The 23665-nt window shown below is 41.4% G+C and overlaps 1 protein-coding gene across 4 annotated transcripts in view; it reads left to right on the plus strand.

The window, feature by feature from the left end:
• LOC137414956 (E3 ubiquitin/ISG15 ligase TRIM25-like) overlaps positions 1-23455 on the plus strand; it is a 1058494-nt gene extending 1035039 nt beyond the window's left edge. For 2 of the 4 annotated variants that reach the window (XR_013621840.1, XR_013621841.1), the window contains exons 5-9: positions 6825-6847; positions 9820-9947; positions 14369-14428; positions 17811-18475; positions 18566-23455. Coding sequence is in view for 2 of the 4 variants with exons in the window: in XM_078770101.1 (XP_078626227.1) it covers positions 6825-6847; positions 9820-9947; positions 14369-14428; positions 17811-18331 (732 nt within the window). In the remaining 2 variants the exon portion in view is untranslated. Of the gene's footprint in view, positions 1-6824; positions 6848-9819; positions 9948-14368; positions 14429-17810 lie in introns of all 4 variants that reach the window. The other 2 variants (XM_078770101.1, XM_078770102.1) reach the window with 1 other exon arrangement.
• Positions 23456-23665: the final 210 nt, after the last annotated feature.

Consider the following 23665-nt stretch of genomic DNA (forward strand, 5'->3'; position numbering starts at 1 on the left):
GACTACTTCACATTTAATAAGAAATAACTGGTTAAAGCGAGGCTACATGCTGTGGTGCAACTAACTAAAAGGGGGGTTGCCTTTATTCTCAAAACCACAACAATATATATATATATATATATATATATATATATATATATATATATATATATATATATATATATATATATATATATATATATATATACATATACAGTATATATATATATATATATATATGAATATATATATATATATATATATATATATATATATATATATATATATATATATATATATATATATATATATATATATATATATATATATATATATATATATATATATATATATATACTGGGCCAAATTATATATGTACACACTTCCAGACACACACTTCCAGACACACACACACACGTATGACAATTCCATTTATAAATTGTACAGTATTTGGTAATTCCTAAAACATAATATTTTTACAGCCCCCAGTCTGCACTGGTTGCCTGGTTCGAATCCAGTTGGTATCAAAACGACCGCAACTGTCATCTGCCTCAAATACTCCCTGTTCCATTTGCATTTGAGTACCTTTAACCTTGTTACCATACAGATTGGATTCCCCACAGTGAGTGAGGGACATGCTGACAAGCGATCACATGACTGATCTTAATCTTTGGCTGAGTAACCAAAGTCACGTGATGTGATAGTCTGGTGGATCTGAGACCATGACCAATTGACCTTTAACAGGTTGTACAAAACCAACAGATGAAGCCAGCAGGACAACAATATTTCACCCAGAGACCAAATCTAGTTTATATATACCCTCGCCAGAGGAGAGGGTATTGCATTTGAGTCCGTTTGTTTGTCTGTCTCTGTCTGTTTATCTGCACAGAATAAATATGATTTTCTCTGCAACCCTTGGTCCGATTGACAGGAAATTTTGACCATAGGTGCAACTCCACCTGTAGAATTTTTTGATGATAATTATGACGTCATAGGTCACGTGGTTCGGCCGCCATCTTGGAAAAAACAAAAAACTTTGCACCTCTATATCTCCGAAAGTGCTGAATCGAAAAAATGGAGATGGCTCATTGTAAAGAACTCTCCATGGGGAATAAAATATGTTCATGATGTCATAGGTGCTTCCATTATGACGTCATAATTCGACAATTACAAAACTTCATCCGATCAAGATGAAATCTCTTGAGCATAAGCTCGGAATAAATTCGTTTCGGAAAAAAATAATGACGTCATCGGTCATGTGATTTGGCCGCCATATTTGTTTTAACACGAAAGCCTTAAAAACCACTGAAAATACATCCTGGCGAGGGTTTGCAATCTCTGCTCTTTTCCTTGTTCTTATTGCAAATGGCACGGAGAGGAAACAAAAGGTATTTACAAACGAAAAAATAACTTCTGGCCAAACCGACTTGTTTTCAAGTCTACAGTTCTCTTCGGCAGGGGGGAAGGAACGCCACCCGGCAGAGGGGTGGTGTTGGCAGGCTTGGTCTCTGCTGAATCTGCCTCACCAGCACTCGGGCTCCCAGCTGCATCGTGCTCCCCCTGGTCCTCCTGGGATAAATGTAAGCAGGCAGAAAGAATTTTCGCCTGCACCCCAAGTAATATAAAGTCACATGCCAACGTCACTGGGTAACAATTACACCGCTCCACCCTCACTTACCATTGGTGGAGTGGCCCCTGTTTGACCCTTCATCCAATGTGCTGGGGATATAGAATACCATCAGGGGCAGTGGATATAGGATACCAGTGCTAAAGAGAGATTGAAGGCTGCTGGTCAATCTGCCTGAGTGAACTGCCATACTCGCCGGCGCTGAAGCAGCTCTCTGAATATTTCCAGAGAGATGTTCATTCTCACATGCATATGGACAGATGGACGAATTGGAGCAGAGGAAGAGCAGGAGAAATTTGCAGTGAGTTTGTCATCACCTAGTCTGGTGTTGTCCAGCAAGTCCAGAACCAAATCTATCACCTCATCCATAAAGCCTGGTGTAGGCTTAATGGTTGAGGGGGCTGGCTTAAGATCTTAAGGTCTTGAGTTTGAGCCTCTGAATTAACCTTAAATTGACACCAGGTGGTTTGACTCGGCCTGCCACCCTTGAGGTCGGCAAAATGCACACCAGCTTACTGGTAACGAGGCATTGCATCAGGCATTGCATCAGGCATTGCATCAGCAGAACAGCTGCACCCACAGAAAATGATGCAGCTAAGTAGCCACAAGCTGCATACAAAACACAACAAACTCGTCCAAAAAGGAGAATTTGCCATTGGGACCAATCTGGATTGGAAAGTTCACAGATCAAATCAGTCACAGAAGTCCCTTCCTGAATTTCCATGGCTGATAGAGGTACCAACACCAACCCAATTTGCATGGTGACAATTTAAATTTGCCACATATGGAGAATAGAGAGAGTTGGGATGAGTGGGAAATGTTGGTCCTTGTTGTTTGAGAGAGAGTTGAAGATGGTCATCACTGTTTGGAGAAGGGTACAACACACAGACAAATAAATGTTTGGGACAGAGGGCAAGTTGCTGCCAGAGGTACTCCTGGGGGTTGGGAGGTGTAAGATCATTACAAGGACAGTGAGAAATTGAGTTATTCTTGTAAAAGGTAACTCAGCTGCTGTGGTGGAACTCAGGCCTATACAATTGTAGGAGGCAGACGCACATGATTATGACCCATCAACATACAACACCAAATCAGAATTTTGGAGTGGATTTTCTCAAGTCAGGTAGCGGCATTAGCATATGCGTCACTACCTCCTCACAGTCATGCGGCTATCCATCTTCTGTGGTTGGCAAAAGAGAAGTAGAGTTCAGTGGTGGACATCGCTGAATTATGTTGTTGGTCACAGCTATTAACACACAAGTTTATATGTGGTAGCTCTTGAAGCTGGCAAATGCTGCGTCTTTGTTCTTAATAGGACAGTGGTAACAGCATGTGGCACCAGAAGGCTTAACGTTGTTCCGAGAACAATAGATTCTGTAATCTATTCTATATATATATTCACCTAAAGGTGGTTCTGGAACAATAGATTCTGTAGATTGTACTGCATAGGAGGTTGCTGCTGCTGCCCTCAAACACGGCGGAAATCCTAAAGCCACAGGGTCCCAATTTTGTGCTATAGTAAGCAATGGGACGCATCTTACATCCATGCTTCTGTGTGAGTACCGCTTGAGCGAGGCCATGCATTTCATGGGAGTACAGATAAAAAAAGGTTTGCTGTAGTCTGGCAGTCCTAACAGGAAAGTCTGGCTGTCTTAACAGGAAAGAGCACTCTTAAGTGCTACAAATGCTTCTTCTGACGTCCAGACTAAAGGATTTGGGTTACACACAGAAGTAATGTCCAACAATGGATGAGACAAAAGAGCATTAATCAATGTTCCACTGTCTGCAGTAGCCTGCTTCTCCCAGAAAAGACTGGCAGTGCCAGTATTGTGGCTACACGTTTCTGGGAAGGAAGCTGAGACCTTCCTCTCAAGATGTACACAAGATATTTGACCTCCATTTGGCAAAACTACAGTGTCTTGCACGCATGTTTCTTCTGAAGGAGAACACACAAGCAAGTCATCTACGTACTGTACCAGTGTGGAACCTCCAGGAAAAATTACATCACTTACGTCTTCGTAGAGTGCTGGGAAAACAAAGTAGGACCATCCGTGTATCTCTGTTGAAGTACCGTCCAGGTACACTGTTTTCTTTGGTATGTAAATGCAAAAAAGGAATTTGTAATGTGGGTGGATCGGAACGGAAAAGAAAGCGGAGAAAATATCTCCTGCTGTGTAACACTTGTTATCACTTGGAATGCAGGACAGATCGGAATACTGGACGAAGGTATGACGCAGTCATTTACAGCCCTTATGTCTTGCACAAAATGCCATATCGTCTTTCCTGGTTTCTTAATAGGCAACATTGGTGGACTACGTGAGCTTGTAGTTGGAACAAGATTCCTTGGTCTTGCAAAGACTGAATACCAGGAGCTCTACCAATGCCTGCCTCTGGTCGTAGCACGTACTGCTGCTTACGAGGACATGGTTTAGATGTGTCTATTGCAATTTTGACTGGTCGCATACTCTTAATTCGTCCTACATCATTCATTTGGATTTGTTGTCCATAGACGGTTCAGAACCTGATCTAGTTGTTCACGAGAGGCATTTATGACAGCTACATGCAGGATGTCAATCACCATGAAGGTGGAGGAAGTCGCCTCACTCTTCCTTTCCCATCGGAATCCATCGGAGCCAATTTGCCAGAGTTGGACATCATGGAAAGCTCCTGAAGCTATTGCCTCATCCTTCAAAGACTGTTTTTAGCCTCGTGATCATTGGACCTATATCGTCAGCCTGATATCCCCCGGCCACAGCCAAAGTAATGTGCGGTGTTATCTCATGCATTTGTTTAAACAGATCCAATTGTTCCTTTAACAGTTGTACTTCCATACCTATTCCCTGTTGTCCTATCCACATTGATCCCAATGTTACGTCATACCTTTGTTGTAGGTGTGGATATGCTCTCCTCATAATCTGCATCATCACCTTTTGCATCATATTATACTGAATAGTGCAGATGAGGTTTCCACTGTGAAAGGTCTATCCGGTTATGAGTTATCCAGTCCTGTACTTGAGACACACAATTCATCAATTTTGCAAACTGAGTCTTCAAAGTACTAGAAATATCATCGTTATCCAAAGTCCACCAAATACACAACGGTTTCAGTGGTTGTCTGCAGCAAATTAAAAACATTGTCACATGATGACTGGGGCATTTCTAAATAAGCCCCATTCGGAGAACATTTTGCTGTGCAATTTAATCTGCAGAGCAAATCTCTGCCCAATAAGTTGACCAGAGTATCTGCTGCTAGCAGGAATGCATGCTGTCCTGACAATGGTCCAAATTCCACGTGTAATTTTTTAGTTACAGGAGTCGATATTGGTATTCCTGATACCCCAATTACATTTATACGTGCTTGTGACAGCAGAACATTTGGGAAGTCACTCTGCATAATTGTCGAGTGTGGGGCGCCTGTATCTACTAGGAAGGTGATTTCCTGATACCTTCATGGTAAGGGTCGGTTCTCTGGAAGGTTTAGAAGTTGGTAACGGTAATGCTGATGTTTCACCCAGGCACCCCTATTATTGTTGTTATGGTGTGAAGGGGTTTTGCATAGTCCACACTGATTTTGGGGCCATGGGTTAAAATTTGGGTTTTGGAATGGCCGTCGTATAGGCATACCTTTGTTTGGGCACTGCTTGGCTCAATGTCCAACTTGGCCATACCCGTGACATGTGTTCCTGCCCACATATGGTCTGTTGTTAAATCCTCGGCCACGATTACCTTGCGTACCTCTCTTGCTCACGATACTATCTAACTCCTTCCTTTTGCATTGCACTTACTTGCAACTGCATTAACTTATTAGAAGCTTCAACACTTTGCATCAATCTTGTGGCAGTGTCAGCTCCTTTTTGGTCCATTTGTCTATCAATGGGCGACATTTGGCAAAAGGGCCACTGTATGTTTTGTTTCCCATTTCCCGTCGGACTGTAATTTTGCATTTAGCCCGTTTACGAAAACGTGGGAGGCATTTTTCGCCTGCATAATCTTTCATTGCTGAATGTTTTCTAAACACCGTCCGCAATCGTTCTAAATAGTCCGTCGGATCTTCGTCAAGTTTCTGTTTGCATGCCTGAATTTTGCCCCAATCAATTCTAGTGGGCACAATTTCCAGTACTTGTTGAAGCAGTGCCGACATTTTCCTATCTAATGCTTCTGATCCCTATTCAGGGTATGGCCAATTGGCTTTGTTTTAAGTGGAGTAACAGCCCTTCAGCCACAATCATATATCTAACAGGACATTCATATCTACGTGTGCTGGTTTGTGACATTGTACTATTATTGACAATTCTTTGTGAAATTCAGGATCATCCCGACCCTGGGGCATGGGCCTCACAAGCGCACTTAAATCGTTCGGTGACCAGGGTCGGTACACGTATACTGGTCTATCATTTTGTCCCGGGACTTCTCTTCCTGCATTTGCAGTGCATTCTCATCATCATCATGATCATCGTCTACATGAATTATGACACTTGGACTCTTGGGACTCATTTCTTTGACAGGAGTGATGTTTTTAGTGGCTAGCCGCCTCGGTGTTGCATGACTTTCAGTCGGTCTCTCTGTCGTCGTGGTACTTGTTGATGCCTGCCCTAAATTGTCTCGATAATCCTCTATACTGGGATTCTGCCGCAGCCGTACCCAATTTGTCTCGGTAAAGGGTAGCTGAGGTAGAAACCCTGTCTGTGACTTGGCATGCCTGGTGCATTCAAAGAGTTTCATCGTAAGTTATTAAAAAGCTCGGGTCATAGCAAATTGTCTTGAGGGTCTAATGGGGTCTTACGTGTCTAAAGGTCTTTCGGATCTAATGGGGTCTTGAAGGTCTTGAGGTATCCTCAGGGTCTAAAGTTAAAGCTCCAAGAGGTCTGCAGTTTTAAGGGTTTGAATGTGTGAAGGGTCTAAAGTCAAAGGTTTTGTAAAAGTGTCACTTTGTAAAAGTCTGTGAGGTCGAAAGGGTCGAAGGGGGTCTGAGGGTTTAAATGGTCTCAAGTAATAGGTCTGTAATGGTCGAAAAGGTCTAAAGAACCTCAAATGTCTCAAAGGTACATTCCAACAGTGCGTAATGAACGCTGAACCACACATGAACAGTTGAGTAACAACATGGCACCTATTGTTAAGTTCACTGAACTCGAGTATTCTATAGCTCTGGACCAGATGGCCCCCACCTGCATCACTTCCTTGTAATCTGATTCTGATCCTTGTTTATTTCTTACCTTTTCAGGGCTACAAGGATTTGCTGTGCAGGTAAGACTACAAGGGTGTCTTTCATGTGCTTTATCATGTCCCTTTCATGTGTATTTTAATCACATGTGTAGTAAAGTAGTAAAGAACACAAAATGGATATTTAATCACTCAGCACTTAATTGAACTTTACCTGCCAAAACCATAGACTCCTTTAGAGAAGGACTGGAACGTACCATGCTCGGGGTTTGTAACTTGAGTCTGAAAGATTAACTTAAGTCCTGGGCTAAAATGACTTCTAGAAGGGCTAGAGACATGATCTCAGGGTCAAAATAGGGGTTTTTGAGGACGGCGAGTTCAATAGCGACATTTTAAACACCACCTGGGGTCTTCAAGGTCAAAAGGTCATATTTCAAGGTCAAATTAGTGAAATTTGGCAATTTTTGCCCGTTTTTTGTGTCTAACTCATAAACGGTGAGAGATGGCTGATTATAATAAGAGGCAAGTTTGTAGAGCTGTCCAAATTTAATATATATTGTCATATATCGTATTACACAAACATACAAACATACAGCAAATACACATTCGAATAATAACAATGCACCGTTTTTCAATAATATTTTGTAAAAAATGTCTATTACAACTATGTCTATGTCTATCACTAGTTGGAGAGCTTTTCTTGCCTCCTGAGGCATCCCACAGCCTTTTCTTTGTCACTGACATTGAGGACATGAGCTTTCAATAGAATGTTAGCTAAAGTAGTACATGCTGCATTATTACTAGCTAAAGGTGCATCTACAAAGGATAACAGCTCAGCAAAATGAAAGCGGCAACGCATTTTAGTCATGCCATGCAAATTATAGGCATTATGTACAAAGAAGACGGTTGACATAGTCGGCACACTCAGTCCACCTCTATTCAAATTATCTAGGAACTCAGATGACACCTCATTACCATCTTCATAATCCATGATCTCCTCCATACTGGTGCTATCACCATATTTATGAACAAGCTATCCGGCCAAATAAACAACTTTATGCTTAAGGGCATCATCAGACCTCAAGAGTTCCTGAGTGTCATGAGGAGTGATCTCGTCAATGAGTTCACTTCGCTCATCTGGATTTATGGAAGTACCACACGAGGAAGCTCGTGTGCCTCAGTCATCTTGCTGAGCTGGCTTATTACGTGCTGAAGAATTTCCTGGCTTGTGTACTCATAGGTGTTTACCTGGTCAGTTATGGATCTAATCTGGGACCGTTTTGAGAGCAAGCTGTTCTTTTGCAAAGGAAAAAGTCGTTTGGGCACCTCAATGCCATCTTTCTCAACTCTATTCAAGAATAGGAACCCAAAAGGTGAGCTGACTTGTTGGAAATGAAAGAACTGCCTGACAGTTTGTCCAGTAGCATCAGTTATTGATAGGTACAGGTTTTTCTGGTCTTTTATGACGTTAAAGCCAGGAAAATAGGAGCTGATTTTGGCGCAGAAGTGGTCGAAATCTTGGATCTTGTCTGCAGCCTCAGCAGCTGCATGCACCTTCTTAGTTCTTGAATCTGATGTAGAAGATGATGTTGGGCGTGGGGCTGAAGTAACCTGCTTCAAAACTGATTTCGGTAATCCAGGAAATATTGATGGGGGTTCTTTGGGTCGCTTGCCACCCTTAACTGACACCCATTTACAATTGAAATGTGTCTCACAAATATATATCTCCTTCAAGCGCCTCAAGCTTTCTTTCTCATTCGGCATTGCCAATATCCATCTCTCCCTCTCCTCAGGATCTTTTGGGAAGGATAGGACCTTTACATAAGGCGTCCCATCATAGTTTCCTTTACAGCCAAAGCAGCTGCAACGACGTGGCATCTTGTCATGAAAGCAGGAAACAAAACAAAGATCCTGTGAGATCACCAGCTGGACAGTTTCTGAAAGAGAAGAGAAACATATTATTTTGCTGATTTCCGATATTAAATGTGAAATATCACAATTAATTTTAAAATAAATAATAATTAATACACAAATCAAAAAAATTAAAAACAAAATTGTTTAAAAATAAAGTTGCCAAATGGAAAAAAATAATGTATATTCAAATCATTTTTTCGAGGGAAACTAATCTGTTATAATAGACTATTGTATTTTATTTATTTATTTATTTATTTTTTATTTTATTACATAAATTACATGTCATATGTCAATTTCATTCCAATCCATCCAATAGTAAAGTGCTGAGGCATTCATAGAAAACGAGATAGAAAATGGGAACTCAGACTCAAGTTACAAACCCCGAGGTCGTGACGTTCCAGTCCTTCTCTAAAGGAGTCTATGGCCAAAACAAATCAACAAGAAATCCTCATCTTGTTCCCATGATGGTTCTTTCTCATAACATTGGAGATTTACTGAACGTTGAAAGAAGGATGTGATGTCCAATTTGAGCCATGTTGTGCATTTCCAAACCCACATTACAGTTAAATGTATGGATTAGTATGGTCCATGTTCGGGTAGTTAGCCTTTGCAATGTAATAAGCAGAGAAATGTAGCTGAAGAATTGTCTTTCTCAACCTTAGAACCTTAGAACCTTCTTTCAACCTTGTAACCCTTAGATGCAGGCGTCAAAAATCCTACACCAACGCAGCCATTGGGCCTCGGAGGCCCAAAGGATGTATTCGTGTAATGTTGTTAATTTTTTTTTTCTCCCGTTTTTGTCATGTTCAGCAAACGGGAGTCTGAATACAAATCAGAGGCTGTCTTGTTTGCCTTTTCATTTTCAGATGCTTATAATTGAACTTGAAATTATTTATCAGGGGGATGATCCCCCAATGTCTCATATTTTGTCGACCTGCAAATTTAAATAATTTATCAATTGATTTTGCAATACTTTGATCAAAACGAGTTTGCAGCTTCGTCCAATTTTGACTTTTTGAATGTACCGTACTTCAAATTTTTCTGGAAAAAAATAGATATTTATCTCATCCATTAGCTTATCCTCATTGGCAACCCTCACCTTCCTTCCTTGTTGAATGAATGTTTCTCTCCTCCCTACCAAGACTGGAGTCCAGGTCACATTTTTCAACCACGGAGCCTGCTCCACCAAAATTGCTGGACTTCCCGGTGGAGGAGCAGAATGTGGACTCACTTATCCAGATCAATGACGATCTTCTAAAAGAGATCCAGAGTAGGTTGTTTTTTCCTTTTTTTTGTATACAAGATCGAGGCTCATGAAAGAGCTAACATTAATCACACAAAAAGTCAAACCGACACAAAACACAAAATAAGGGGACCGGGAGACAAGATGGGGAGAGAGTGGGAAGGACACAAACACAACATTTGAGAGCAGGGACATTGAGAGAAATGTGGGAGGGGGAGGGCTTGGGGGGGATGTGGGAGAGGTATAAAACATATGAACATTGCAAGGACTCTGGGGTGAATTAGCAGGGGTAGAAAAGATCAAGGCTTTGGATGGGGGAAGATAAGAGATGGTGGTGAACACCTGTTTTAAAGACCTGGAGGGAGGAGTGGGATTGAAGGGAGTGGGGGAGTTTGTTCCAGAGGCAGGAGAAAAGGGGAATGAAAGAGTGAAGGTGAGCAGAGAGCCTAGATTTTGGCAGTTTAACCATAAGAGGGTTGCTGGCAGATCTTGTGCGACCTGTAGGAATATTAGGGGGACAGAGCACAGAGAGAGATGGGGGAGCAAGGCCGGAGAGGAGTCAATAGAAGACAGAAAAACCACCGACCTGCCTGCGGTGAGAGTGAAAGGCCCTCGGAGTTTGCTTCATCGCGGGAGATTCCAATGATTCTGAAAGCTTTGGTTTCAACAGCGTGAAGCCGGGCTAGGTGTGAGGCAGGAGCACCGGCCCATAGGGGAGAACAATATTCCATTGAGCTGCGGATGAAAGCCTTGTATGCGGTGAGGAGCTCAGGTGTGCCAAGGAAGGACTTCGCATGACAGAGGATGCCCAGACGGCGACTGGCTTTGGAGGCCAGCTTGGAAATGTGGTTTTCCCAAGAAAGATCATGGCAGATAGTGAGACCCAAAAGCTTGAGCGACAGAACTTCTTGGACAGGATTGTTGAGAAAGTAGATGGGAGGGTTTTCCAGTCGGTCTTTTTGGAGAGACATAGTAAGAGTGTGAGATTTGTCGATTGAAAGACATGTTCCACTTCTTTGACCAGTCTGTGATTTTGTCCAGGTCTGCAGAGAGTGAGGAGGCTGCAGACTGCCGATCTTAGAGATGAGGAATGGAGTGGCAAAGAGTGGAGTCATCAGCAAAGAGATAGAGAGGATTTTCCAGAGAGTCGGAGAGATCATTGATGAAGACCAGAAATAGCACAGGGCCCACAACACTACCTTGGTGAACCTCAGCCAGAAGAGGAAGTCCGCAAGCCATGAGTGGAGTAGTGATAAAAGTAGATAAGATTCATTCAAAAGAAAAGTTTTTTGGAAATTAAAAATGAAGTTTATCGGATCAGTACAGCATCGACTGAGTGAGAAAGCCAGGGCAGGTACGATTGCAACTGAATGGGATTAACAAATAGCTGACAGCATCTATATTTGGGGTGATCAAGAGCTTTTATAAAAGATACAATTAGAATTTGAGAAAGGGAAGAAACAGCCAGAAAACGAAGATATTTGTCGCTTTGACGGTGCCCCAGTAAACTTACTGGCGGCCTTTAATTCTAGACAGCAAAATTACTATAACCACAGTGGCAATGACATTTTATGTCTTTCTCCTTGTTTTCTTTTATTTGACCTCTCATTTGTTCTCCAAATACTCCAATTTTCCCCCCATTATTTGCTCGAACATGGCCTGAATGAACGTCCCACCCGACTCTTGACCGACATTCACACCTGCAGAAGGGCTTCGAGTGATGTCGAGAACGAGAGAGGTTCCTATGCTCGGCTCCTCCTCAGTCGGCACTACTAGCCCAGGAGCATTAGCCAAAAATGAAGGGGAAGCCTAGAAGAAATTAGTAGAAAGCTGATTTTTTGCACAGAGCTCCAGAATGTCATGTGGATACCCACAGTACAAAGTCCCACGAGTTCCACCTTGTGACATTTTCAAAATTCAAGATGTCCGCCGGTTAGATGGAAAATGCATAAATTGCGATAACTTCAGCCTAGAACCTCATAAAAGTATACTTTTTATGTCTAAATATTGAAAATGATATCTTGTGGATGCAAGGTGGGGTGTGGAAAACGATGCACTTGCTACAAGTCTGGTCTGGAGTGTACCCTCTTGTGTACTGTTTGTAATGGCCATAATTGCAAAAACTCTCGGGACATTGATTTAGTGGGTGATAACAGTGTTGAAGTCAGGAATAAGAAAAGTGACATTCAGTTAACACGGTACTGTCCAAAACACTAGAATCAGGTGGGGATGACTGGGATCAAAGAGTTGGTCTGCTTTTGTGTCGTATTGTAATTAAATGTCAAATCCCCATGTGTTTACCTCTTGCAGGCCTTGTGGTCACAATGTGAAACATTTTGCATTAAATAAAATAATAGCAAATTAAACTTATCATGATTTTGATGTTTTTTTGCATTACAGCAGTGGCAATTTTGTCAGCCATCTTGGATTATATCTACATATCATCATCTGAGGTCACTGAAATATATTCTATTAAAATCCTAGTGTGCTAAAACATATATTTAGCCATGAAAAGTACACTTTTATGAGGTTCTCGGCAGAAGTTATCCATATTTATGTATTTTCCATCCAACCGGCGGCCATCTTGAATTTTGAAAATGCCACAAGGTGGGACTCGTGGGACTTTATATTGTGGGCATCCACATGGTATTCTGAAGCAATGTGCAAAAAATCAGCTTTCTACTAATTTCTTCTAGGTCCTAACCTAATGCTCCTGGGTTATACCCCTGGCTTGCCACCGAGCAAATCGCCACCTCGAAAATATAATCTTTTAAATTTTGAATGCCCAATCACGCTTTTGTTAGGCTACAATTGGGTCTCGAATTTTCCTTGGGGAAATTCAATGGTTTCTGCCCAGCAAAGGGAGATCCCTATCCCAAGACAATATCCCTATCCGAAGCAGCAAATATCACATCAGCCAGCCTCCGTTAACAGGGGCCGTCTCCTCTGGGATCTGTCATCCGGCCAACAGCTGAAATGTCTCTAACTACTGCATTCAGTGCAATTCATGCACAACATAACTGTTCCCCAATGTCACCAAAAATGAACCAAATTTAACGGTTTCTAACCTTTCTGAGAAAACGTTTCTTACCTTTACGAGGGTTTATATATAAAAAGGGAACCATGATGATTATCATAGGGCACGCAAGGCTAACCCCCGCCCTAGCGGGGAAAATGGCCTTAAAAAAGGGAATTTATAATGGTTTATTTATGATGAGCATGGGGAAAAAGGTGGATGGCAGGTGAAAATCACACAAACCATGCAGACACAAAGGTGGATGTGGAGAAATGCAAACGTATATGCAAGGAGGAAGAAAGAAGAATCCTAACCCCATGAGGCGGCACAGCACAGACCACTCTCTTCGGAAACAATGGGCGAGGGCCTCCCTTTGGCGTGATGAGTGGTGTTCAGGGTGATGATGAAGCTTGGAACAGGAATTATGGATGAAGAGGAGGGGAGGGATTGTAAGGTGTTGTCCATGTTTCCAGAGAGCAATCCTCCCTGAGCAACGATGAAGCAGAAGATGAAGAGACCCAGCGAGGAAAAGTGAGAAAAAGACCGATCTTCGTTGTCTCCAAGGGTCCCGCTTCAACTCTTCCGTGCGCATGTACAGACCCATCCCAAGTAGACAATTGGAGTGCCTTCATCTGTGGCGGGTCCCATGATTAGCCACCCCGCTGCTTGTGGGAGGTGCCAACCTCTGGGCCGCCATACCCACAGGGCTGCCCCAATAAAAATAATCTGCTCCTGTTGCATCTTTTTATGGTCCTCAACTAGCCCCACCCACTAACAAGAAGTTTTTACACACATAATCTCACCATGACTATATTGTCTATAAAATACATATGCTCCCTCTTCAGCGTCACATGTAACAAGACAACTTACTCTGATAGGTCCCTGATACATGACAATCTAATCTACTCGAAACACACGGTCTGTGTTACACTTACCACAGTCTCGCTATGAACCCCCCACCTGCCCCCCTCCTTCCACATCACAATATTTCATGGATTGTTTAAATTGTATCTGAATTTTTGTTTATCATGAACCTTATCGTGTGTCTAAACTTGGCAGGGAATCATCACCAAATGTGATGTTGTGCCCCATCACGAAACAACATTGTGAAAATTTCAACAGGTTTTCAAAGATTTTTGGACACGCTTCACTTGCATCTGATAAGAAGTATCTGAGGATTTTGTGGTCTTGTTTATTAAAAATTGACATGTATATCAATATAGACAAAGTGGAATGGGATGGTGGATTTTAAATTGAGATCTCGGCATTTGAAAAATATCTTCCTCCAGGAACACCAAGCAGGACATCCAATATGAAGGCCGAAGTAATGCAAGATAATGTGACCAATATTTTGTGATAATAAGATAAAGTTTATTTAATAATCACAAAGTGATTTAAATTTCACGATTTGTTTGTTCATTAATTTCCACAGAAGAGTTGGTGAAGCAGGTGGAAATTGCCGACCTGGAGTTCAACACCCTGAAACGTCTTTGTAAGTGAAAGGGATGGTGGAGGAGAGGGTGGTAAACGTGGTGGAAGAGAGGGTGGTAAACGTGGTGGAGGAGAGGGTGGTAAACGTGGTGGAGGAGAGGGTGGTAAACGTGGTGGAGGAGAGGGTGGTAAACGTGGTGGAGGAGAGGGTCGTAAACGTGGTGGAGGAGAGGGTGGTAAACGTGGTGGAGGAGAGGGTGGTAAACGTGGTGGAGGAGAGGGTGGTAAACGTGGTGGAGGAGAGGGTGGTAAACGTGGTGGAGTGGAGGGTGGTAAATATGGTGGAAATGAGGAAGAATGATGTTTCATAAGGAGGATAAATGATTGTCTTTTTTCTGGGTCTACCTTTGTCTTTTTGTTTACCTTTGACCTCGTACCAATGATTGGTGCATTTCATGTTCAAATCATTTGGATTTTTACCTCCGCCACCGAAGGTGTAATGTTTTCACCCATGTCTGTTTGCTTGTCTGTCTGTCTATCTGTGAACAAGATATCTCAAAAAGTTGTCGACGGATTCAAACGGAATTTGGCAGAGATGTAGCGTATGCGACAAGGACGAAATGATTAGATTTTGGTGAAGATCCGGATTCGGATCCGGCCAGTAGAATTTTTAAGTGATTCTTCACCATTGGGAGATGGTGCGAAAAATGATATATTGCAGGATATCTCAAAACGTTGTGTACGGATTTGGACGAAACTTGAACAGGTTGGGTGTGTAAAAACCACCTTTAGAGGCCATTTTTCCCCGCAAGCGGGGGTTGGCCTTTTTCGGGGACCGTGGTTATTGTTGTTTTTTTGGTCCCCTTTTTGAAGCAATGTTTTACGGCCGGATGCCCTTCCTGCCGCCAACCCTTTTTGTCGCCTTTTTACAACAAACAGGGAATTACCAGTGAACTGGTACTCAATTGACCTCACTTGGTGTGTGATAAGGACTAATCGATTCGATTTTGGTGAAGATCTGAAAATGGATTCGGACACGAGAATTATTTAATTTTAAAGTGATTCTTCACCATTGAGAGATCGGGTGAAAAATGAAATATAACATTATAGTTAAAAAAGTTATAGACGAGTTATGACGAAACTAGGTTGATGAGTTGGTTAGGCGACGAGAACAAGCCAATTCGATTTTAGTTCAGTTCCGAATCCAGATCCGGCCTATCAGTGCGATAGAAACCATGAACTGTTCAGCCTGGCGGAGGTATGCGCTCTACCGAGTGACGTTCTCGTTTCATTTGTGATAATCGTGGATTAAGTTAATATCCCAAGCCAATCGTCCATTTTGCTTTTTTTAGTTTGTTTGTGTTAACGGTTCTTTGTTACCTTTTATCTTCACCTCCTCTTCCCTTTATAAGGGGTGAGGTCCGATGGCACCAAACTCCTGCCCTTCCTTGACCACGATACTCCTCCACTTCCTTCTGTCTTCAACCAACTCTCTCCACTCTCCAATCACCCCCACGTTACTGATATCTCTCCTCACACAATCCTCCCATCTCAAACGCGGTCTCCCTCTTTTCCTCCTTCTTGCTCCTTCAACCTATCTGCTCTCTTTGCCAGTCTCTCTTCCCCCATCCGCATCGTGTCCAGCCCATCTCAGCCGGCATTTCACTAATCTCCCCGTCAAGCTCATCTGCACATCAATCTCCTCCCTCAGTTCATCGTTCTCCTTCTATCCACCCTCTTCACTCATAATCCCTTTCCTGACGTCCTTCCACACAAAACTTCTGCAGTTCCCCTAAATGCCACTCAATACTTGTTCTCCTCCTTCTCCAAACCTTCTGCTTCTTCGCAAAGTTCATCTTACCTTCCTTTCATCTTCTCCTTGTACTGTTTGGCGACGTTTCCTCTCCACTTTCCCTGCCTAATAATTTTCCGATCCCTGCTCTTAACTTCCCTCCTTTCTTCATCCATTCCACAAACATCACAGTGCTGTGCTAGGTGGTAACGTGCTCTCTGCCACTGCCTTGAGAGAGAGAGAGAGAGAGAGAGAGAGAGAGGGAGAGAGAGAGAGAGAGAGAGAGAGAGAGAGAGAGAGAGAGAGAGAGAGAGAGAGAGAGAGAGAGAGAGAGAGAGAGAGAGAGAGAGAGAGACAAAGACAAAGACAAAGACAAAGACAGAGACAGACAGACACACACTCCTTTCTGGTCTTGCACCCTCTGCTCTTTCCCAGCTTTGTACCCCCCCCCCCCCCCCATTTCCCTTCCCATGTTTCTGCAGGGCTCACATGGTCCACCATCAACCCACTTCTGGTGAAACTACCAAAATCCAGGATCACTGCTCACCTCCTCATTCATTCCTCCTTTTCTCTCCTGTGGAACCAACTTCCACATCCTCTTCAATATCATTCCTCCAGACAGGTCTTCACCATCAGCTGATTGTCCCCAATCTAAAATCATGAACTTTTCTGACCCCACCCCACCCCGATCTCTCCTTCCAAATTTCCAGCGCTCCTTCCTTCGAGGTCCGTCTGGATCACCTTCTCCACCCATGCATCCTCTTCTGTCCCCCATTGTTTGTCCACCTCCCTCTGTCTTTCTGTAAACACCTGTGAGTGAGTTTATAAATACCCCCCCCTCCCCTCCTACTCCAAAATACCCCCCCTCCCCTCCTACTCCAAAATACCCCCCCTCCCTCCTACTCCAAAATACCCCCCCTCCCTCCTACTCCAAAATATCCCCCTCCCTTCCTACTCCAAAATACCCCCCTCCCCTCCTACTCCAAAAATACCCTCCTCCCTCCTACTCAAAATACCCTCCTCCCCTCCTACTCAAAAATACCCCCCCTCCCTCCGACTCCAAAATACCCCCCCCCCTCCCTCCGACTCCAAAATACCCCCTCCCCTCTTACTCCAAAATACCCCCCCTCCCTCCTACTCCAAAATACCCCCCTCCCTTTCTACTCCAAAATACCCCCCCTCCCTTTCTACTCCAAAATACCCCCCTCCCCTCCTACTCAAAAATACCCCCCTCCCTCCGACTCCAAAATACCTCCCCTCCCTCCGACTCCAAAATAACCCTCCTCCCCTCCTACTCCAAAATACTCCCCTCCCCCCTACTCCAAAATACCCCCCCCTCCTCCCTCCGACTCCAAAATACCCCCCCCCCCTCCCGTCCAACTCCAAAATACCCCGCCTCCCTCCGACTCCAAATAAACCTCCTCCCCTCCTACTCCAAAATACCTCCCCTCTCCTCCTACTCCAAAATACCCTCCTCCCTCCTACTCCAAAATACCCCCCCTCCCGTCCTACTCCAAAATACCTCCCCTCTCCTCCTACTCCAAAATACCCTCCTCCCTCCTACTCCAAAATATCCGCCCTCCATTCCTCCTCAAAATACCCCACCACCCTCTCTAACAAAGACTGTGACTGCGTGTCGTCGTGTCCGCAGATGGACGGACCCTGAGTCTGGACCCAAACTCTGCAAATCCTTACATCAAGATCTCCCGGGATCTCAGGACGGCGACTCGAACCGAGACCCACAATCAGTACCCAGAACATCCTGATCGGTTTGATCGTTGTGCACAAGTTCTTTCCTCTGAATGTTTCTCCTCGGGTCGTCATTACTGGGAGGTCGATGTGAGGTCGAGCAGTTCGTGGAGAATCGGGATCTGTTTAAACTCAATTGGGAGGAAAGGGAAAGAGGGCTGGTTGGGAAGGAATCCCGAGTCTTGGTGTTTACGGAAATATGAAAACAAATACTACACAGTCCACAACGATCGAGGAACCCTCCTGGCCGTGCCGGGGGATCCTGAACGGTTTGGGGTCTTGTTGGATTGTGAGGAGGGAGAGTTTACGTGTTTCGGGGGCTCGCGGGTTCTGCACGTGTTCAGGGGGAACTTCCTGGTCCCCGTTAAACCCGCGATTGGGGTTTATGGTGTTGGTGACTCCATGCGGTTTTGCTCGTTTTAATGATTTCGTTCATTTCGTTCTGTTTGTGATGGAAGTTTATTTCACAAACTGCAGATTATTTTGTGTTGAATTTATTAAAATCAGATTCTTGTGTATAACGGAGTATATTTACCATCCGATGAAAGTTTATTTCACAAACTGCAGGTTATTTTGTGTTGAATTTATTAAAATCAGGTTCTTGTGTATAACGGAGTATATTTACCATCTGATGGAAGTTTATTTCACAATCTACAGGTTATTTTGTGTTGAATTTATTAAAATCATGTTCTTGTGTATAACGGAGTATATTTACCATCCGATGAAGGTTTATTTCACAATCTGCAGGTTATTTTGTGTTGAATTTATTAAAATCAGGTTATTGTGTATAAAAATTTAAAAAACCACCTTTAGAGGCCATTTTTCCCGCAAGCGGGGGTTGGCCTTTTTCAGGAACCGTGGTTGTTGTTGTTTTTTGGTCCCCTTTTTGAAGCAATGTTTTACGGCCGGATGCCCTTCCTGACGCCAACCCTTTTTGCCACCTTTAGCGACAAACAGGGAATTACCAGTGAACTGGTACTCAATTAGCCGACCTCGGAAGGATGACAGGCTGAGTCAACCCCCCTGGCGTTAATTCAGCGATCGACCGGGATTCGAACCCAGGATCCTAGGATCCTAAGCCGGCAGCCTAGCCGCTAGCCCAACACCAGGGTTAAACGGTTAAACGGTATTGTGTATAACGGAGTATATTTACCATCCGATGAAAGTTTATTTCACAATCTGCAGATTATTTTGTGTTGAATTTATTAAAATCAGGTTATTGTGTATAACAAAAATTTAAAAAAACACCTTTAGAGGCCATTTTTCCCCACAAAGCGGGGGTTGGCCTTTTTCAGGAACCGTGGTTGTTGTTGTTTTTCGGTCCCCTTTTTGAAGCAATGTTTTACGGCCGGATGCCCTTCCTGACGCCAACCCTTTTTGCCGCCTTTAACGACAAACAGGGAATTACCAGTGAACTGGTACTCAATTAGCCGACCTCGGAAGGATGACAGGCTGAGTCAACCCCCCTGGCGTTAATTCAGCAATCGACCGGGATTCGAACCCAGGATCCTTGGATCCTAAGCCGGCACCCTAGCCGCTAGCCCAACACCAGGGTTAAACGGAGTATATAACGGAGTATATTTGCCATCCGATGAAAGTTTATTTCACAAACTGCAGGTTATTTTGTGTTGAATTTATTAAAATCAGGTTATTGTGTATAACGGAGTATATTTACCATCTGATGAAAGTTTATTTCACAAACTGCAGGTTATTTTGTGTTGAATTTATTAAAATCATGTTCTTGTGGAAACGGAGTATATTTACCATCCGATGAAGGTTTATTTCACAAACTGCAGGTTATTTTGTGTTGAATTTATTAAAATCATGTTCTTGTGGAAACGGAGTATATTTACCATCCGATGAAGGTTTATTTCACAAACTGCAGGTTATTTTGTGTTGAATTTATTAAAATCATGTTCTTGTGTATAACGGAGTATATTTACCATCCGATGAAAGTTTATTTCACAAACTGCAGGTTATTTTGTGTTGAATTTATTAAAATCAGGTTCTTGTGTATAACGGAGTATATTTACCATCCGATGAAGGTTTATTTCACAAACTGCAGGTTATTTTGTGTTGAATTTATTAAAATCATGTTCTTGTGGAAACGGAGTATATTTACCATCCGATGAAAGTTTATTTCACAAACTGCAGGTTATTTTGTGTTGAATTTATTAAAATCAGGTTATTGTGTATAACGGAGTATATTCACCATCTGATGGAAGTTTATTTCACAAGCTGCAGGTTATTTTGTGTTGAATTTATTAAAATCATGTTCTTGTGTATAACGGAGTATATTCACCATCTGATGGAAGTTTATTTCACAAACTGCAGGTTATTTTGTATTGAATTTATTAAAATCAGATTCTTGTGTATAACGGAGTATATTTACCATCCGATGAAAGTTTATTTCACAAACTGCAGGTTATTTTGTGTTGAATTTATTAAAATCAGGTTCTTGTGTATAACGGAGTATATTTACCATCTGATGGAAGTTTATTTCACAATCTGCAGGTTATTTTGTGTTGAATTTATTAAAATCAGGTTATTGTGTATTAAAAAAAAAAAAACCACCTTTAGAGGCCATTTTTCCCCGCAAGCGGGGGTTGGCCTTTTTCGGGAACCGTGGTTGTTGTTGTTTTTTGGTCCCCTTTTTGAAGCAATGTTTTACAGCCGGATGCCCTTCCTGACGCCAACCCTTTTTGCCGCCTTTAGCGACAAACAGGGAATTACCAGTGAACTGGTACTCAATTAGCCGACCTCGGAAGGATGACAGGCTGAGTCAACCCCCCTGGTGTTAATTCAGCGATCGACCGGGATTCGAACCCAGGATCCTAGGATCCTAAGCCGGCACCCTAGCCGCTAGCCCAACACCAGGGTTAAACGGTTAAACGGTATTGTGTATAACGGAGTATATTTACCATCTGATGAAAGTTTATTTCACAATCTGCAGATTATTTTGTGTTGAATTTATTAAAATCAGGTTATTGTGTATAACGGAGTATATTTACCATCCGATGAAAGTTTATTTCGCAAACTGCAGGTTATTTTGTGTTGAATTTATTAAAATCAGTTTATTGTGTATAACGGAGTATATTCACCATCTGATGGAAGTCTATTTCACAAACTGCAGGTTATTTTGTGTTGAATTTATTAAAATCATGTTCTTGTGTATAACGGAGTATATTTACCATCCGATGAAGGTTTATTTCACAAACTGCAGGTTATTTTGTGTTGAATTTATTAAAATCATGTTCTTGTGGAAACGGAGTATATTTACCATCCGATGAAAGTTTATTTCACAAACTGCAGGTTATTTTGTGTTGAATTTATTAAAATCAGGTTCTTGTGTATAACGGAGTATATTTACCATTTGATGAAAGTTTATTTCACAATCTGCAGGTTATTTTGTGTTGAATTTATTAAAATCATGTTCTTGTGTGTAACGGAGTATATTCACCATCTGATGAAAGTTTATTTCACAATCTGCAGGTTATTTTGTGTTGAATTTATTAAAATCAGGTTCTTGTGTATAACAGTATATTCACCATCTGATGAAAGTTTATTTCACAATCTGCAGGTTATTTTGTGTTGAATTTATTAAAATCAGGTTATTGTGTATAACGGAGTATATTCACCATCTGATGGAAGTTTATTTCACAAGCTGCAGGTTATTTTGTGTTGAATTTATTAAAATCATGTTCTTGTGTGTAACGGAGTATATTTACCATCCGATGGAAGTTTATTTCACAATCTGCAGGTTATTTTGTGTTGAATTTATTAAAATCAGGTTATTGTGTCTTACGGAGTATATTTACCATCCGATGAAAGTTTATTTCACAAACTGCAGGTTATTTTGTGTTGAATTTATTAAAATCAGGTTATTGTGTATAACGGAGTATATTTACCATCCGATGAAAGTTTATTTCACAATCTGCAGGTTATTTTGTGTTGAATTTATTAAAATCATGTTCTTGTGGAAACAGAGTATATTCACCATCTGATGAAAGTTTATTTCACAATCTGCAGGTTATTTTGTGTTGAATTTATTAAAATCAGGTTATTGTGTATAACGGAGTATATTTACCATTTGATGAAAGTTTATTTCACAATCTGCAGGTTATTTTGTGTTGAATTTATTAAAATCATGTTCTTGTGTGTAACGGAGTATATTCACCATCTGATGAAAGTTTATTTCACAATCTGCAGGTTATTTTGTGTTGAATTTATTAAAATCAGGTTCTTGTGTATAACAGTATATTCACCATCTGATGAAAGTTTATTTCACAATCTGCAGGTTATTTTGTGTTGAATTTATTAAAATCAGGTTCTTGTGTATAACGGAGTATATTCACCAGCTGATGAAAGTTTATTTCACAATCTGCAGGTTATTTTGTGTTGAATTTATTTAAATGAGGTTCTTGTGTATAACAGGATATTCACCAGCTGATGAAAGTTTATTTCACAATCTGCAGGTTATTTTGTGTTGAATTTATTAAAATCAGGTTATTGTGTACAACGGAGTATATTCACCAGCTGATGAAAGTTTATTTCACAATCTGCAGGTTATTTTGTGTTGAATTTATTAAAATCAGGTTCTTGTGTATAACGGAGTATATTCACCATCTGATGAAAGTTTATTTCACAAACTGCAGGTTATTTTGTGTTTAATTTATTAAAATCAGGTTCTTGTGTATAACGGAGTATATTTACCATCTGATGAAAGTTTATTTCACAATCTGCAGGTTATTTTGTGTTTAATTTATTAAAATCAGGTTCTTGTGTATAACGGAGTATATTTACCATCTGATGAAAGTTTATTTCACAAACTGCAGGTTATTTTGTGTTGAATTTATTAAAATCATGTTCTTGTGTATAACGGAGTATATTCACCAGCTGATGAAAGTTTATTTCACAATCTGCAGGTTATTTTGTGTTGAATTTATTAAAATCAGGTTATTGTGTATAACAGGATATTCACCAGCTGATGAAAGTTTATTTCACAATCTGCAGGTTATTTTGTGTTGAATTTATTAAAATCATGTTCTTGTGTATAACGGAGTATATTCACCATCTGATGAAAGTTTATTTCACAAACTGCAGGTTATTTTGTGTTTAATTTATTAAAATCAGGTTCTTGTGTATAACGGAGTATATTTACCATCTGATGAAAGTTTATTTCACAAACTGCAGGTTATTTTGTGTTTAATTTATTAAAATCAGGTTCTTGTGTATAACGGAGTATATTCACCATTTGATGGAAGTTTATTTCACAATCTGCAGGTTATTTTGTGTTGAATTTATTAAAATCATGTTCTTGTGTATAACATATATTCACCAGCTGTTGAAAGTTTATTTTAAATGAAGTTTAAGAAGGTAATAAGTTTTGTTTCCTGATGTCCTTTTGACATGAACTGGAAGTCCAAATCTCTCCATGAATGTTAAATTTAAATAAAAACAATTCCCGACATGCTTTTCGGGTTTCGACCCGAATCGCAACAGAATCACCACGTGACATTTTTGTCCAATAAAATGATCCAACGTGAACCACGAGGAGCAGTTTTTAGTCGGATCCGTCTTCGCCGTGAATCAGACGAAGAACCCTCAAGGTGAGACGTTCATTCTGATCCTCTTCTTCATTCAAACCATAAAATCTCCAGGTAATTATTTTATTTCTTATTCCAATCGATCGGGATTGCGATGTGTTTAACCTATTGATGACGTCACATCTGTGCCCCAAAGGTGTAATCTATCTCG

Source organism: Myxine glutinosa, chromosome 1 (assembly GCF_964187855.1).
Source record: "Myxine glutinosa chromosome 1, kmMyxGlut1.1, whole genome shotgun sequence".
NCBI lineage: Eukaryota > Metazoa > Chordata > Myxini > Myxiniformes > Myxinidae > Myxine > Myxine glutinosa.